Genomic DNA, 17,603 nt, shown 5'->3' with positions numbered 1-17,603 from the left:
TTTTCTTTTAAGGTCTATCCTTCCTGGGGTTCGTTGAGCTTCTTGAATGTTTATCTTTTCACTTTTCAAGATGTTAGAGAAATTTTCTTCCAGCAGTTCTTCAAGTATTTCCTCTGTGGACTTGTGTGATTCTTCTTGTTCTGGAATGCCAATACTTCTTAAGTTATTCCTTTTCATGTTGTCCAACATGAGTCTTAGACCTTCTTCACAATTTTTTAAATCTTTTTTTTGTGTTTGATCTTCTATCTTATTGGTATTGAGAGATTTGTCTTCCAGATCACTGATTCTGCCTTCCATCTCACCTATTCTACTCCCCTTCCCTTTCAGAGTGTTCTCTATTTCTGATATTTTGTTACTGATCATTTGGACCTCTTTCTGTAGGTTTGAATTGTTTTCAATGCTGTATCTATCTTATTTGATTGTTCCTGTAGCACTTTCCTGACTTCTTCCTTATTTTTCTCAACTCCATTGTAAAGTGTTTTGCAACATTTTATAATCATTTTTCTGAATTCTTTTGCAGACATTTTCAAGGCCTGCCCTCCTTCCAGAATGGAGTCCACCTCTACCTCTAGGTCATTTGTCTCAGACATTTTCTCTTGTTTCTGGACATATGCTGATCTGGTCATCTGCTTTTGCTTCTTGGAAATATTTAGTGTTTATCTGTAGCCTTAATACTTACTTGAGTATGTGTTTTGGTATTTTTCATGCTTTCTGATTGCTTCCACGAAGATGTGATAAGGATGTGGGCTTCCCTTTTCACTCTTCTTATTGCTTAGCTCAGAGTAACTTTCACAGGTGTTGTCTGTTTCCCTCATATATGGAAGTTGGTATTAGTTCTTGCCTGGATTTTGGTGTTTTATAGGGTGTAATTGTAGATTGGCTGCATTGTAGCAGTTGCTGACTCTTCTTGTGTAATATAGGGAGACCAAGAGTACTCCAAAGGCAGAAGGGTGGACATATAACAGCAAATCAATGCCAGCGGATAAAAATGAGAGAAAGAAAAAAAAAAAGACTTAAAAACAGCAACAACAAAACCTAGACCCAATACTGCTGTCTCTAATCACAGAAAAGGGAGAGGAGGGAGAGAAGAAAAAGAATAAAGAAAAAAAAAAAATCTTTAGCCTGATATGAGTATGACTTTAATGTCCTCTCTTCAGCTTTTTGTTTTCAAGTCTGCCTGAGAGATTTCAAGACGCCAGTATTGGTTGTTATGGTATACCTCAGGCTATAATTTAATTTTCGGCCTTTTTTTGTTTTTAAACTCTCTTTCCCTCTCTACAGCCCTCTCCTCCTCTTTCCCGTATTAAAAAACATAACAAAAAACAAACAAATAAGAAAAGTTCAGAGCCTTCTCTTGGGCTGAGTTTCTGTGCACATGCATGGCAGAAGAACTTACCAGTGGTGAGGGTGGGGGTGGCCACACACTCAGGCTCCCCCTCCAGTCACCAGAATGGAGGTGGGCAAACAGTGGTTATGCCAATGACCAGATACCAAAAAAACAACTACAAAAAAAGAAAATCAGAACAAAGCAAAATTGACAAAGTATGTTGTCTACCTTTGTCCTAAGTTTCCCGATGCATTTTCACATGGTGTTTCTGGTCCCCCTGTTTGGTCTTGCCATTTGGTCTCGCTCTAGATGTCGGCTCTGTGCCTCTGAGCCTGGCCCGGTAAATTCAAAAGCACATGATTTTTTATTTCAGCTCCAATTTCCACAAGATGTAAGCCTTCAAACTTTTAAAATATTCCTATTTCTGTGGTTCCGAGTTTTGGAGCTCTGCCCTGGATCTGCTTTGCCTGGTATTCTGTGGTATTGCTGATGGCGAACTTCACTGCACCTCCACCCTAGCTGCCATGTTCCTTTTTTCTTTGACTAGAGGATTTCTTGCTTCCTTCCTGCTTTTTTTGTAGGGCCTAACTTTTTTTGGATATGAGATTATTTGGTTGTCCTTCAACCTCAGTTCTCTGATGTATTTAATTTTTTGTTTTTGTATTTTACCAGAATTTTTGGTTAATTTTGAAGCAGTACTCTTGCTATATCCATGGTCATAGTAAACCTTTTAATGATTTTTCAACTTGTTCTGATGATGGAACATTCAGAAGTTGCACATTTAGTTTTGTTGTTAGGTACTCTGGAGTTGACTCTGATTCATAGTGATCCCATGTACAAGAGAATAGGACACTGCCAGGTTCTGTGCTATTCTTCACAATCCTTGCTATGCTTGAGCCTATGTTTGCACCTGCCATGTCAATCCATCTCCTTAAAGGTTTTCCTCTTTTTCACTGGCCCTCTATGTTATCTAGCATGATATACCTCTCTAGATACTGGTCCTTCCTGATCCCATTTCCAAAGTGTGTGAGACAAAGTCTCATCATCCAACCTTCTAAGGAGCATTCTGGTTGTACTTCTACCAAGACAGGTTTATGCATTCTTTTGGAAGCTCATGGTTTATTTAGTATTCCTCACCAATTACTTAATTCAAATGCTTCAATTAATCCTCAGTATTACTTATTCATTACTTAGTTTTTGCTTGCTTGTGTATGAAAATACCATGACTTAAGTCAAGTACACCTTAGTCTTTAGAGAGACATGTTAACTCTTTACACTTTCAAGAGGTCTGTTGCAGTATATTTTCCCAATGGAGTATGTCTTTTGATTTCTTAACTGTTGTTTCCATGAGTGTTGATTGTGGATCCAAGTACATATCCTTGACAACTTGGATCTTTTGTTTATCATGATGATGCTTATTGGTTCAGTTTTGAGGATTTTAATCTTTACATACGTTTTATCTTTATTCATTTTTATCAATTAATTGTTTACTTTATTCATGCTGAAACAAAGAAGTATGTATTTGTGATATGTTAAGTACATAGCCACTTATTAAATAATTTACATAATCTAATGAAGACAGATTACGAAGAGGGAGTGACAATACTTCTGAATATTTAGTTACTGGAAACCTTATGAATAGCAGAGAAACACTGTCAGATACAGTGTTGGAAATGTTGGAAGTCACTCAAAATGTGACTGGGGAAGAGCTGCCTCCTCAAAGTAGAGTTGACCGTGATGATGTGAATGGATTAAAGCTCGTGGGACCTTCATTTAGTGATGGAGCATAACTGAGATTGCGGAACAGCAGCTGTAAACATCCGTTAATAATCAGAACATGAAGTGTATGAAATATGAATCTAGGAAAATTGGAAATTGTCAAAAATGAAATGATGCACATACACATCGATATCTTAGGCATTAGTGAACTGAAATAGACTGGTATTAGCCATTTTGAATCTGACAACCACATGGTTTACTATGCCAGGAATGACAAATTGTTGCATGCATTGTCAAAAAGAACATATCCAGATCAATCATGAGGAACAGCGCTGTCTATAATAGTATGATATCCATGTGCTTACAGGAAAGACCAGTAAATACCACTATTATTCTAATTTACGCACCAACCACTAAAGCCAGTGAGGATGAAATAGAAGAAATCTACCAACTTTTTCAATATGAAATTGATCAAACATGCACTCAAGATGTATTGATCATTAGTGGTGATTGGAATGCAAAGGTTGGGAACAAAGACAAAGGATCAGTAGTTGTAAAATATGGCCTTGGTGATAGAAATGATGCTGGAGACCACATAATAGGATTCTGAAAAATCAATGATTTGTTCATTTCAAATACATTATTTAGACAGTATAGGAGACGATTATACACATGTACCTCACCAGATAGAATACACAGAAATCAAATTTGACTACATGTGTGGAAAGAGACCATTGAAAAGCTATATATCATAAGTCAAAAGAAGACCAGGGGCATATTGTGGAACTGACCATCAATTGATCTTATGAAAATTCAAACTGAAGCTGAAGAAAATGAAAACAAGTCTATTAGAGCCAAAATGTGACCTTGAATATATTCCGCCTGAATTTAGAGATCATCGGAAAAACAGAGTGATACATTAAACTCTAAAGACCGAAGACCCAAAGAGTTGTGGGATGACTTCAAGAACATCATATAGGAAGAAAGCAAAAAGAAGGAAAAGGTCAAAATGGATGTTACAAGATACACTGAAATTTGCTATCCAGTGCAGAAATGCTAAAGCAAATGAAAGAAATGAGGAGGTACAAGAGCTGAACAGAAAAATTCAAAGATCGGCTCGAGAAGACAAAGCCAAATATTTCAACAAAATGTGCAAAGATCTGTAACCAGAAAACCAAAAAGGAAGAACATGCTCAGCATTTCTCAAGCTAGGGGAACTGAAGAAAAAATTCAAGCCTCAACTTTCGTTATTGAAAGCTTTTCTGGGCAACTTATTGAATGATGCAGAAGGCATCAAAAGAAGATGGAAGGAATATATATACAGAGTCACTGTATCAAAAGGACATGGTCGATGTTCAATCGTTTCAAGAGGTAACATATGATCAAGAACCAAATATACAGAAGGAGGAAGTCCAAGGTTCAATGAAGGAATTGGCAAAGACAAGGCAGTATGAATTGATGGAATCAAAATTGAAATTTTTCAAGAAAGTGAGGCAGCACAGGAGGCACTCACTCATCTTTGCCAAGAAATTTGGAAGACAACTATCTGGCCAACTGTTTGGAAAAGATCCATATTTGTGCCCATTCCAAAGAGGTGATGCAACAGAATGTGTAAATCATTGGACAATATCTTTGATATCCCACACAAGTAAAGTTTTACTAAAGGTAATACAGAAATGGCTTCAAGCATACGTTGACAGAGAACTTCTAGTGGTTCAAGCCAGATTCAGACGAGGCTGTGGAATGAGAGAAATCATTGCTGATATCTGATGGATCTTGACTGAAAGCAGTGAATACCAGAAAGAAGTTTAGCTGTGCTTTATTAACTAGGGAAAGGCTTTTAATTATGTGGATGATGACAAGCTCTGGACAACATTGTGAAGTTTGAGTATTCCTGAACACTTACTTAATTGTGCTCATGAGGAATCTGTACCTGGACCAAGAAACAGTTGTTCGAACAGAACATGGGAACACTGAATGGTTTCAAATTAAGAAAGGTGTATGACAGGGTTGTATTCTTTCACCATACTATTCAACCTGTATGCTCAACAAGTAATCTGAGAAACTGGATTATATGTAGAAATACGTGGCATCAGGATTGGAGGAAGATTCATTAACATGATGCAGATGATACAACTTTGCTTGCTGAGACTGAAGAGAATTTAAAATATTTACTGATGAAGAACAAAGAGCACAGCCTTCGGTATGGGTTGCATCTCAATGTAAAGAAAACAAAAAAAAAAAAATCCCACCACTGGTCAATAAACAAGATCGTATCAACAGAGAAAAGATTGAAGTTGTCAAGGACTTCATTCTTCTTGGATCAGCTATGAACATTCATGGAAGCTGCAATCAAAAATATCAAAGGACGTATTGCATTAGGCAAATCTGCTCCAGAAGACCTTTTTAAAGTGTTGAAGTGCAAAGATGTCAGCTTGAGGACTAAGTTGCACGTGACCCAAGCCATGGTATTTTCAGTAACCTCATATGTATGTGAAAGCTGGACAGTGAATAAGGAAGACCGTAGAAGAATTGATGCTTTTGAGTTATGGTGTTGAAGGAGAATGTTGAAAGTTTCATGGACTGCCAAAGAACCAACAGATCTGTTGAAGAAGTGCAACCAGTTTGCTCCTTGGAGGCCATAATGGCCAAACTTAGCCTCTCATACTTTGGACATATTGTTAGGATTGACCAGTCGCTGGAGAATGATATGTTTGTTAAGGTCAGAGAATGATATCATGTTTGGTAAGGTCTGAGAAAAAGAGGAAGACCCCCCACAAGAGTATTGGCAAAGAGGCAGCATCAATGATCTCAAGTGTAGCAACAATTGTGATGTTGGCCCAGGATCAGGCAGTGTTTTGTTCTGTTGTGCATAGGGTCACTATGAGTCGATACTGACTCGATGGCATCTAACAACAACAACAACGACTATACTTTGGATTTTAGTCGTAATATTAGATTTTCATAATATCTAATTCACCAAACAACCACCATTTGATAGTTTTGTTAAAAAAAAAAAAAAAAAAAGATAGTTTTTGCCATTATCTTTTTATTATGAGAAAAACTGAAGCATAAAGGAACTAGACAGATTGTTTGGAGTCACAAAGACTTAGAATTTGTTAAAGTTGAGATTTGAGCTCATATTTTTTGATTTAAAAATGTAGCCTCTTTTTATTGTACCATAATACGTTTTTCATTTGTTCTTGTTTGAATAAGTACTACATGACATAGGAGTGGTGAATTAATGATAAGAACATAATTGGAGTTATTATTACTGAATTTGCTTATTATTACTGAATTTATTTTGGTTTCTGTTTAATATCATTTTAAAAATAGGCAATGATATGGGAAATGATGAAGCCATCGGAGGGAATGTGAGCAAATATATGGTGTTTCCAACTGGATACTGTGGACAGCCCAAGAAAGGACATCTTGTCTTTGATGCTTGTTTTGAAAGTGGTGAGTATATTAAAAGCCTTTGACTTTGTCCAATGAAGTTTTTTTCATAACCCAAGCCCATTTTACAATTCCTGATGATTAACGTCTTTAATATTTTACCATAATGGAACAAGTTGTTAGGGGAAAAATTCATTTTAGTTTAGTTGACTTGAAAATATTGAAAACTAAGATACTACTTTTTGAAGTTCTTACCATGAAAGATTGAAAGTATAATGGAAGCTAATTATAATGAATATTTATTTAGCACTTTATAATTTGTACAGTAATTTACAGGTGTTAATTTTGACAACAAAAAAGAAATATTTATTTTATGATTTGGATATGTGATAAACCATTACTTATCGAATGTCTACAATATACTTGGTTTTGAATGACGTGTTCAAATAACTTAGTCTTTGGGAGAGAAGAAGTTCCTATATAAAGAGAACATATTCAGTTAAAGACAAATGAAAGACCCAAAGTAATATTGTATCACTAAAGGAAAATGCTGTGGGTATTCTGAAAAGGGGGATCATGACTTGATTGTGAACACCCATCTTATCAGGTTTGGATCTTGCTAAACAACTTTTGATCTGAACCTTACATTCTGAATGACACATGGTTAAGATTTAGAATATATTTAGTTGTTAATTCAGTAACTTTTAATGAAAAATGTAGAACTTTTTTATTTGTTGGAAATAATTGTTAACTTTGTTTGTTTTGAATAATGAGCGTGCTTGTGTGTGTCTCTGTGTGTATGTGTGACTGAAGAATCATACTAATGTCAATTATATGATGATTTTCAAGTGTTTCCTTTCTCTGAGCCCTAAGCACATTGACTGCCTATTCCAAACAATTGAGGACTTAATTATGCAGGGGTTTGCTCTTTATTTAGTCCATGCATAATATTTTTGTCCAGTCAAACTGGAATCATGTTCACATTAATTGTAAACAATGTCTTACACTTAATTTGTATCGTGGACTAGTGATCTATCCAGGATGTATTTTGTGGCTAGAAAATATCTTGAAAGTAACTTCGGACTCTTTTTTCTGGCACTGTGGATTAATGCTCCAGACTGTAAAGTCATTTGAACTGTAAGGTCAGCGGTTCAAGCTGCTCCTCGGAAACCCTATACAGAGTCACTTTGGGTTGGTACTGACTTGACGGCACTTAACAACAACAACAACGTTATGTTTTTGTTCTGTCAAACTGAATCATGTTCACAATAATTGTAAACAATGTCTTCCACTTAATTTGTATCATGGACTAGTGACCTATCCATGATATTTTGGGTGCCTAGAATATATCTTGAAAGTATCTTTGGACTCTTTTTTTCTTTACCTCAATTAAAGACATTAAGGCTTTTTTCAAGAATATGTCTGTGAGAGTTGTAGTTATTCTCATTTTAAAGATTAAGGCTTGTGTTAGCTTACTTACAACTTGAAATAATTCTTTCCTTTTTCCAAAACATCTTTTCCGTAATTATTCTCTAATTTTATTCCATTCCTTACTAAATAGCTGAATTCAAGGTATTTCCCAATATGACTGCGTGGTCATCACACGAATGATACTATATAAGTAATTCCTATTCCTAAGATTTTCAGTAGCTTATTACTGAGAAGTGGATCACCTCCACTGAAAGCTACCCATCATAGGTGACGGTGCTGGTGTTTGAAATACTAGTGGCGTAGCTTCCAGTACTACAGCCACCACGGTACAACAAACTGACAGATAAGTGGTGATATTCAATGTACCCCGGACTGCCAGAAGAGCAAATAAATACATCTTGGAAGAAATACAATTAGAATGCTCCTTAGAAGCAAGGATGGGTAGCCTTCATCTCACATATGTTGGACATGTTCTTAGGAGCATCATGGAAACATCATGCATAGTAAGTAGAGGGTTAGCACCAAATAGGAGGACTTCTGATGAGATGGACTGACACAGTGACCGCAACAATAACAATTGTGAGGATGGTTTAGAATCAGGCTGTCTTTCATTCTGTTGTACGTTGTACGTGGGGTTGCCATGAGTCAGAGCTGACTCAACAATACCTAAAAAACAGACAAAGGAATGAAAAACACCTAACCCACTGCCTTTGAATCAATTTTGACTCACATCAATATAGGGTTTCTGAAACTCTAAATCTTTATAGGAGCAGGCAGCCTCCTCTTTCGCTTGTGGAGTAGCTGGTGAATTTGAACCACTGACCTTAAAGTTAGCAGCCCAATGTCTAACCCACAGCACTGTTGACACATAACAACAACAACAGCAACAACAATTGATATCACCAACTGTATGAGCCTTTGCACACTGAGGTCCCATAAGTTTGTCACAGGTAGACAACAGATTTACTTTTGACATTTTTGGCAGTGAATTTCAGCAAAAAAAAGTACTGTCCTTAAGATAAAAATAAATAAGGTAGTGAAACTTGATACAAATTTTCTTTTGGAGGTTACTAAAGTTGATATTGTGAAATGTGTTGAACAACATACAATATCCTATGAAATACATTTCATAGAATTGGATCTTGTAACATCCCTCAAGGTCGGCTGAGTTTATAAGCCAAAGGGCATTTTAGTGTAATCAATTCAGTTGTCACTTAAAATAATACATTTGACATATGGAGCTTTCATCTGACATAATTTAATTCAAGGATTTATTTTAAAATATTTGAAACAGGAAAGTCACAGGGGTTTTGTATTGTGCAATATATGAGCTTCTGACAGTGGCTTCCTGGTGTGCTGTGTTAGAAAAGATTCCAAGGGTACATCCAGATTTACTGAGTGATTAATTTGCTTAAGTAATGGGGAATTATTGGTGCATATGGATGAACCCTGTTGCCATCAGAAATCGTAATAAGCTTCTTCCCCCCACCCCATAAGATCAGCTGGTCAAATATGAACTCTCCTCTGAATCTGTATTTTCTTTCATGTTCCCCTCTCCACAAGCATTATTTCCCTTGAGAAAATAGCACCACTATCTTAATTTTACCTTTCTAGTGCAACTTGATACATTATCGTGTTTTAACTTCTTTTATTCTCTACCAGTGGCTAAAGCAGAGTCCTAGTTTGGTGCTGAAGGATATTTCACCATAATGTCAGCAGTTTAAACCTACCAGCTGCTCCTCGGACACCATATACAAGGTCTCTATGAGTGCGAACAGACTCGATAGCATATAACAACTCGTGATTAAATAATTGACTGCTAACTAAAAGGCTGGTGATTTGAACTCAGCAGTTATTTTAAGGAGGAAAATTGTGGCAGTCTGTTTCAGTAAAGAATTACCACCATTGAAACCCTGTTGCACAGTTCTCCTCTGTTCTGTAGGGTTGCTTTGAGTCAGAATCTACTCAAAGGAAGTGATCTTAAACTTTTTTTTTTTTTTTTTTTAATGACTATATAACTTGATTCATTACAGAACAGGAACCTTTTGAGTCTTCTTAGATTAATCACTGCTCTTCGAGGTAGTTATTGTTAAGTGCTGTTGAATTGGTTCTGACTCATAGTGACCCTATATAGGTTTCTAAGGAGCCTGTGATTTACAGTCCAGTGCTGATCATACAGCACCATGCCAGGAGTCCATAGAACCAAGCAAAGTGCTTAACAAATAAAACACCCAAGACTGCTATGTGAGCAAACAAAAGAGGAAATAATGACCTTTTGACGACTTTGATGGGAAAAACATGTTTGTCTGGTGCTGCAGGATAATGCACTGGACCACAAGGTTGATTTGAACCACAGATTGGTGATTCAAACCCACTAGTCACTCCTCAGAAACCTTATACAGGATCGCAATTGATTCAGAAATGACTCAAAGGCACTACACAACAACATCGTACAAATGTAGCAACTTCTCTCAAACCTTCGTAACTAGGTTGTTGTTTAAGTGCTGTCAAGTAGGTCCTGAATCATAGCAATCCTGTATAGGGTTTCCAAGGAGCAACCGGTGTGTCTGAACTGCTGACCTTGTGGTTGTGAGTCCAGTGCTGACCCTATAGTACCATCCAGGAGTCCTTCATAACTTTATACAGGCTGTTTTGGTGTTTTTATTTCTGTGCCCCAGACCCTTTCTGTACCTGATAAAAGATTAAGTGACTTAATTTAAGACTCAGTTTGCTATTACTTCATCTGAAAAACAGTACCCCTTAGGCAGAATTGGGTGTCCCTAACAAACAATGCCAAACACTGCTATTATTTCAATTCTGACTTATAAGTGACCCTGTAAAGATGGAGTAGAACTGCCTCACATGAATTTCCAAGGCTATAGACTCTGGCAGAAACAGACCACCACATCTTTCTCCTGTGGAACAGCTGGTGGGTTTAAACCAGTAATTTTGTGCACCTGAGCCCTTTAACCACTACATCATCAGTGCTTCTAATGAGTGTCCTTACATCTATATTTTAGCATCTTTCATTATTGCTCTTATTGTATTACAATAATTTAATTGTCTCCTTTGTTTTCCTTATCACTGTCTATTCCTTGAAATCAGGGATAGTTTCTTGTTAAATTTTGTTCTCCAGCACGTAGTGTGCTGTAGGTTGTATAATAAGGAGCTCAATAAGTGTTTGAATAAATGAAGGAGGATTGATAATGAGCAAAATGGCCTTCATAAGGTGAAATTTTAAGATTGATAAAATTACTTTTATTAAAATTTAAAAGACAATATTAATAATAGCAAGAGCAATAAGAAATAAAATTATCAATTATCATTTATTATTGCTTATGTGGCATTGTGCTAAATAGCTTACATACTTTATCTCATTCTGTATGACCAAACCTTTGAACTACTGTATCTCCATTTGAAGGTGAGGGAACTGAGGATCAGGTAATATAATTTGACATCATTGCACAACGGACAAGTAGTGAGCTGAGCTCAAAACTGAGGATTACCTGACTCCAAAGGCAATAGTTTTAACCATTGAACATTTATGATGCTTTATTATAGGTCAGTTTGTTGTTAAGTGCCATTGAGTCAGTTCTGACCCATAGGGACCCTGAATAGGGTTTTCGAGGAGTGACCGGTGAGCTTGAACTTACCTGGTGCAGTGCATTAACCCACAGCGCTGCACCAGGTCAATTTATGATATATAAATAGGTGGAGAGCACAGTAGTTCAGTAGACTAAGCACTGAACTGCGAACCACAAAGTCAGTGTTTGAGCCCCAAACTTTGCTCCATGGGAGAAAAATCTGGCTTTCTGCTTCTGCAGAAATGATACATGGTCGCTGTGAGTTAGAACCAACTTGATAGCACTTACCAACAACAACAAACAATAGATTCATTGATGAAATTTTCTCATTAACTGATAGGTTACAGGCTTGTTTTTTTAATAAAGAAAAATGAAAAATTGTCTACCTGGTTTAAAAAAGATGGCCAGATAATGAAATACTATGCTTTGGTTACCCTCGTATGAAATTTGAGTGTTTTAGGACTGATATAAGTATATGAGTCTTGAATTTGAGAAGGGTAATGTAATTTGTACTTTAAACTGTTTGGTGAGTCTGAGCAAATTAATACGTTGGATTAATTTACCGTGGCATGTAAAAGGGTCAGTGAAAGAAAGATGTGGATCATATATTTACATACTATTCTAAACAATGATAATAAAAACTTAAAATTTTATTTTTCTTCTGGAACATTAATTTCTCTTAATGGAATTTCAATACATTTATTTGTACAATCTTTAAAAATCAATGTGGTCTATCCCTTTGAAAATAAATAGTTCTTATTCTTTGAACAGTATGAAAGTGTACTATGATCACATTAGAAATCATGGTTTTTAGCTTAATTCCTCTATTAAACAGTTTTTTTTTATAAGGTGAAAGGCAGCTTAGTATAATACCAGAAACAATGGTTTTGATTCCTGGTAGACTTGAGTTTTCAGATATTATCTTTTGGCACTAATGGTTATGTACCTGGTAATAATAGTTAATGTTTATTGTTGTTGTTAGGTATCATAGAGTTGGTGCCGACTCATAGCGACCCTATGCACAACAGAATGAAACACTACCTGATCCTGGGCCAAATTCACAGTTGTTGCCATGCTTGAGCCCATTGATGCTGCCACTTTGTCAATCCATCTCACTGGGGGGATCTTCCTCTTTTTCTCTGACCCTCCACCTTACCAAACATGATATCTTTCTCCAGCAACTGGTCAATCCTGACAATATGTCTGAAGTGTGAGACACGATGTTTGGCCATCATGGCCTCCAAGGAGCACTCTGGCTGAACTTCTTCCAACACAGATCTGTTGGTTCTTTGGCAGCCCATGGCACTTTCAATATTCTCCTCCAACACCATAACTCAAATGCATCAATTCTTCTACGGCCTTCCTTATTCACTGTCCAGCTTTCGCATGCATATGAGGTTATTGAAAACATCATGGCTTGGGTCAGGTGCACCTTAGTCCTCAAGTTGCCATCTTTGCACTTCAACACTTTAAAAAGGTCTTGTGCAACAGATTTGCCTAAGGCAATACGTCGTTTGATTTCTTGACTGCTGCTTCCATGAGTGTTGATAGTTGATCCAAGAGGAATGAAGTCCTTAAGAACTTCAATCTTTTCACCGTTGATCAGATGTTGTTTATTGGTCCATTGGTGAGGATTTTTGTTTTCTTTATATTGAGATGTAATTCATACCGAAGGCTGTGTTCTTTGATCTTCATCAGTAAATATTTTACGTCTTCTTCATTTGCAGCAAACAAGGTTGTATTATCTGCATATTGCAAGTTGTTAATGAGTCTTCCTCCAATCGTGATGCCATGTTTTTCTTCATATAACCCAGCTTCTAGATTATTTGCTGAGCATACAGGTTGAATAAGTATGGTAAAAGAATACAACCCTGTTGCAGACCTTTCTTAATTTGAAACCATTCAGTGTTCCCATATTCTGTTTGAGCAACTGCCTCTTGGTCCATGTACAGATTCCTCATGAGCACAATTAAGTGTTCCAGAATACTTGTACTGCGCAATGTTGTCCATAGCTTGTCAAGATCCACCCAATCGAAAACCTTTGCGTAGTCAATAAAGCACAGGTAAACATCTTTCTGATATTCTCTACTTTCATTTAAGATACATCGGACGTCAGCAATGATATCCCTCATTCCACAGCCTTTCTGAATCCGGCTTGAACCTCTAAAAGTTCTCTGTCAATGTATGTTAAGTCTTCCTGTCCAGGAACATGGCATATTCTTCCATTTTTGTAAGTCTCTTTTGGTTTCTTGTAGTAGTGTTATGTAGTTTTCATTCTATAGCTCCTTTATTTCTCTGGTTACATTTATTCCTAGATATTTCATCCTTAGGGTGGCTATTGTAATAGGTATTGCTTCTCTAATGTAATGTCCTTTTCAGTGCTGTCTTTGTTACTATAGAGGAATCCAACTGATTTTTGTATGTTAATCTTATACCCTGCCACTTTGCTGAATCTTCTAATGACATCCAGTAGCTTTGTAACTGAGTCTTTGGGGTTTTCTATGTATAGGATCCTATCGTCTGCAAATAGAGAGAGTTTTACTTCCTCTTTGCCAATTTGGATGCCTTCAATTTCCCTATCTTGCCATATAGGTCTGGCTAAGAGTGCCATAACAAATTTGAATAGGAGTGGTGACAAAGGGCATCCTTGTCTCATTCCTGTTCACAGAGAGAAGGCTTTCAATTTCTCTCCATTGAGTCATGTAGGCTGTTGGTTTTGTATATTTGCTCTTAATTATGTTGAGGAATTTCCCTTCAATTCCTACTTGTTGAGCACTTTTATCAGGAATGGATGTTGGATTTTGTCACATGCCTTTTCTGCATCAATCGATATGATCATGTGGTTCTTTTCCTTTTTCTTATTGATATAGTGAATTATGTTGATCATTTTTCTAATGTTGCACCATCCTTGCATCCCTGATGTGAATCCCACTTGATCATGTTGTATTTTCTTTTTGATTTGTTGCTGGATTCTGTTGGCTAGGATTTTGTTGAGAATTTTTACATCTATATTCATGAAGTATATTTTTCTATAATATTCTTTCTTAGTGATGTCCTTCCCTGGTTTTGGTATGAGGATTATACTTGCTTCATTAAATGTATTAGGACGTTTTCCATCCTCTTCTATATTCTGGAATAATTTGCATAGAAGTGGTGACAGCTCTTTCCTGAATGTTTAGTAGAACTCACCAGTGAAGCCATCTGGAACTGGACTTCTTTTGTTAGGGAGTTTTTGATGACCTGCTCAATTTCGTCTTTTGTTATGGGTCTGTTCAAGTTTTCTACTTCACTCTGTGTATGTTTAGGTAGGTTGTGTTTATCTAAAAATGTACCTATCTCTTCTAAGTTTTCAAATTTGTTGGAGTGCAACTCTTCATAGTATTCTGTTATCATCTTTTGATTTCGTTTGGTTCTGTTGTGACATCGCCCGTGGTTTCTAATGTGTGTTATTTGTGTCTTCTTTCTCTTTTCTTTTGTTAGGTTTTCCAATGGTTTGTCAATTTTATTATCCTTTCAAAGATACAGCTTATTGTCCTGTTTTTTTCTTTCTATAGTATTTCTGTTTTCTATCTCATTTATTTTGCTCTAATCCTTATTATTTCTTTTCTTTTGGTGACTGTGGGTTCCCTCTGTTGGACTTTTTCTAATTGTTGTAGATGCTGTGTTAATGTGTTAATTTTCGTTCTTTCTTCTGTTTGGATGTGTGCATTTATTGCAGTAAATTGTCCTCTCAGCACCCCTTTAGCCGCATCCCACAGATTTTGGTATGTTGTGTTTTTGTTCTTGTTGGTTTCTAGGAACTATGTGAGTTCACATTTAATTTCTTCTGGTACCCAGTTGCTTTACAGCAGAGTGTTAGTCCGTTTCCATGTATTCAATTTTATTTCCTTGATTTTCTTATTTAGTTTTATAGCATTGTGGTGTGAAAGAAGGAATGAAGAATCTAGAATATTTATATATTAACTCTCATAGATTGAGAATTACTCCTAGTGACATTATTCCTGAGTTTGTCCAATATATAGCCTTAGCAAAGTCAGAGCTGCCATTATGCTAAGAATTATCCACTGAAGTGAAAGTTCACGCTGAGAGTTTGTTGTTAAGTGCTCTTGAGTTGGTTCCAACCACTTTGTATTGGGTTCCTAAGGCTGTAAATCTTTGCAGGAGCAAAAAGCCTCATCTTTCTTTTGTGGAGCAGCTAGTGGGCTTGAACCACCAACCTTGTGTTTTTCAGTGCAGTGTTTATCATATTGAGCCATTGTGAGCTGAGGGGTAGATGTCAGTGATATCTGCTTCAGAAGATGTTGTGGTTCTTCTTGTTAGGTGCTCTTAGATTGGTTCCAATACTTATTGACCCTAAAAACAACAGAATGAAACACTACTTGGCTCATCACCATCCTCAGAATCATCGTTATGTTTAAGCATATTGTTGTAGCCATTGTATCAGTCCATCTCATTGAGAGTCAGCTTCTTTTTGTTGCCCCACTGCTTTATTAGACATGAGCTCCTTCTCCAGGGATTGTCCCTTCTGGTAACATGACCAAAGTATGTGAGACAAAGTCTTGCCATCCTTGCTTCGTGAAACATTCTAGCTGTGCTTCTTCCATGACAGATTTGTTCATTCCTGTAGCAGTCATATGTACTCATATTCTATGCAAACACCACAATTTTTCTGTTGCCTTTTGTACTTGTTTGTAGTTCAGCTTCTGAATTCATATGAGGTGATTGGAAATACTGTGGCTTGGGTGAGGTGTACCTTGATCCTCAAAGTGACATCTTTGCTCTTAAATACCTTTAAGAAATCTTTTGCATCAGATTTGTTCAATAAGTTGGTTGATTTTTTCTACTGCTTCTTCTCTGAGCATTCATTATTGATACTAATTAAATCCTTGACCATTTCAATCTTTTCTCCATTTATCATGATATTACTTATTATTCCAGTTATGAGGATTTCTATTTTCTTTATGTCGAGATATCCATACTGAACGCTGTAATTTTCTATCTGCATCAGTTAATGCTTCCGGTCTTTTTACTTTCAGTAATCAAGGTTGTGTCATCTCTGTATTGCAGGTTGTTAATGAATCTTCCTCTAGTCTTGATGCCACATTTTTCTTTGTACAGTCCAGCCTCTTGGCATGTTTACTCAGCATACAGATTGAATAAGTACAGTGAAAGGATACCACCCTGAAACATACCTTTTATAATTTTAAGCGATGTAGTATTCTGTTGGTCGTTTCAAAGGACTGCCTCTTGGTCTTTGTACAGGTTCCCCATTGTTGTTATTAGTGCTATCAAGTCAGATCTGACTCACAGAAACCCCATGAACAACAGAATGAAACACTGCCCAGTCCTACGCTATTCTCAAAATCATTGTATGCTAGAGCCCATTGCTGCTGCCTGTGTAGCAATCCGTCTCAATGGGGGTCTTGCTTTTTGATCAGGCATGATATCCTTCTCCAGGAACTGGTCCTGGTCCCTCCTGGTAACATGTCCAAAGTATAAGAGGTGAGGTCTTGTTATCATGGCTTCTAAGGATAATTCTGGCTGTACTTTTTCCAAGACATATCTTTGTTCTTGTGTCAGTCCATGGTACTTTCAATATTCTTATCCAACAGCATATTGCATATTCATCAAATCATTTACAGTCTTGTTATTCATTGTCCAACTTTCACATGTATATGAGGTGATTAAAGACTGGGTGGGAGTAGTTACGAATAGGGCTGTGAACCGCAAGGTCAGCAGTTTCAGACTACCAGCTGCTCTGCGGGAGAAAGATGAGGCTTTCTGCTCCGGTAAAGATTTACAGCCTCGGAAACCCTGTTCAGGGTCGCTGTGGGTCGGAACTGACTCGACTGCACTTAACAACAACAACATCATGTTTTTATTTATTGGCCTAGTTGTGAGGATTTTCAGTATCTTTACATTGAAGTGTAATCCATACTGAAGGCTGTAGTCTTTGATCTTCACCAGGAAGTAATTTAAATCCTCTAAACTTCCAGTAAAGGAGCTCTGGTAGCGTAGTGGTTACGAATCGGGCTGCGAACCTTAAGGTCTGCGGTTCGAAACTACCAGCCGCTCCACGGGAGAAAGATGAGGCTTTCTACTCCCATAAAGATTTACACCCTCGGAAACCCTGTACAGGGTCGCTA

At 36.9% G+C, this 17,603-nt stretch overlaps 1 protein-coding gene across 1 annotated transcript in view; it reads left to right on the top strand.

Moving 5' to 3' along the window:
• AGBL4 (ATP/GTP binding protein-like 4) overlaps positions 1–17,603 on the top strand; it is a 2,461,121-nt gene that overhangs the window by 169,152 nt on the left and 2,274,366 nt on the right. Inside the window, exon 2 of the mRNA XM_006839859.1 lies at positions 6,383–6,505. Within this exon, the coding sequence (XP_006839922.1) occupies positions 6,383–6,505 (123 nt within the window). The remainder of the gene's footprint in view (positions 1–6,382; positions 6,506–17,603) is intronic.

The sequence above is a fragment of the Chrysochloris asiatica genome, unplaced genomic scaffold (assembly GCF_000296735.1).
Source record: "Chrysochloris asiatica unplaced genomic scaffold, ChrAsi1.0 scaffold00026, whole genome shotgun sequence".
Taxonomy (NCBI): domain Eukaryota; kingdom Metazoa; phylum Chordata; class Mammalia; order Afrosoricida; family Chrysochloridae; genus Chrysochloris; species Chrysochloris asiatica.
Note: the sequence above shows the minus strand (reverse complement) of the source record. Positions and strands in the feature narration are given on the sequence as shown.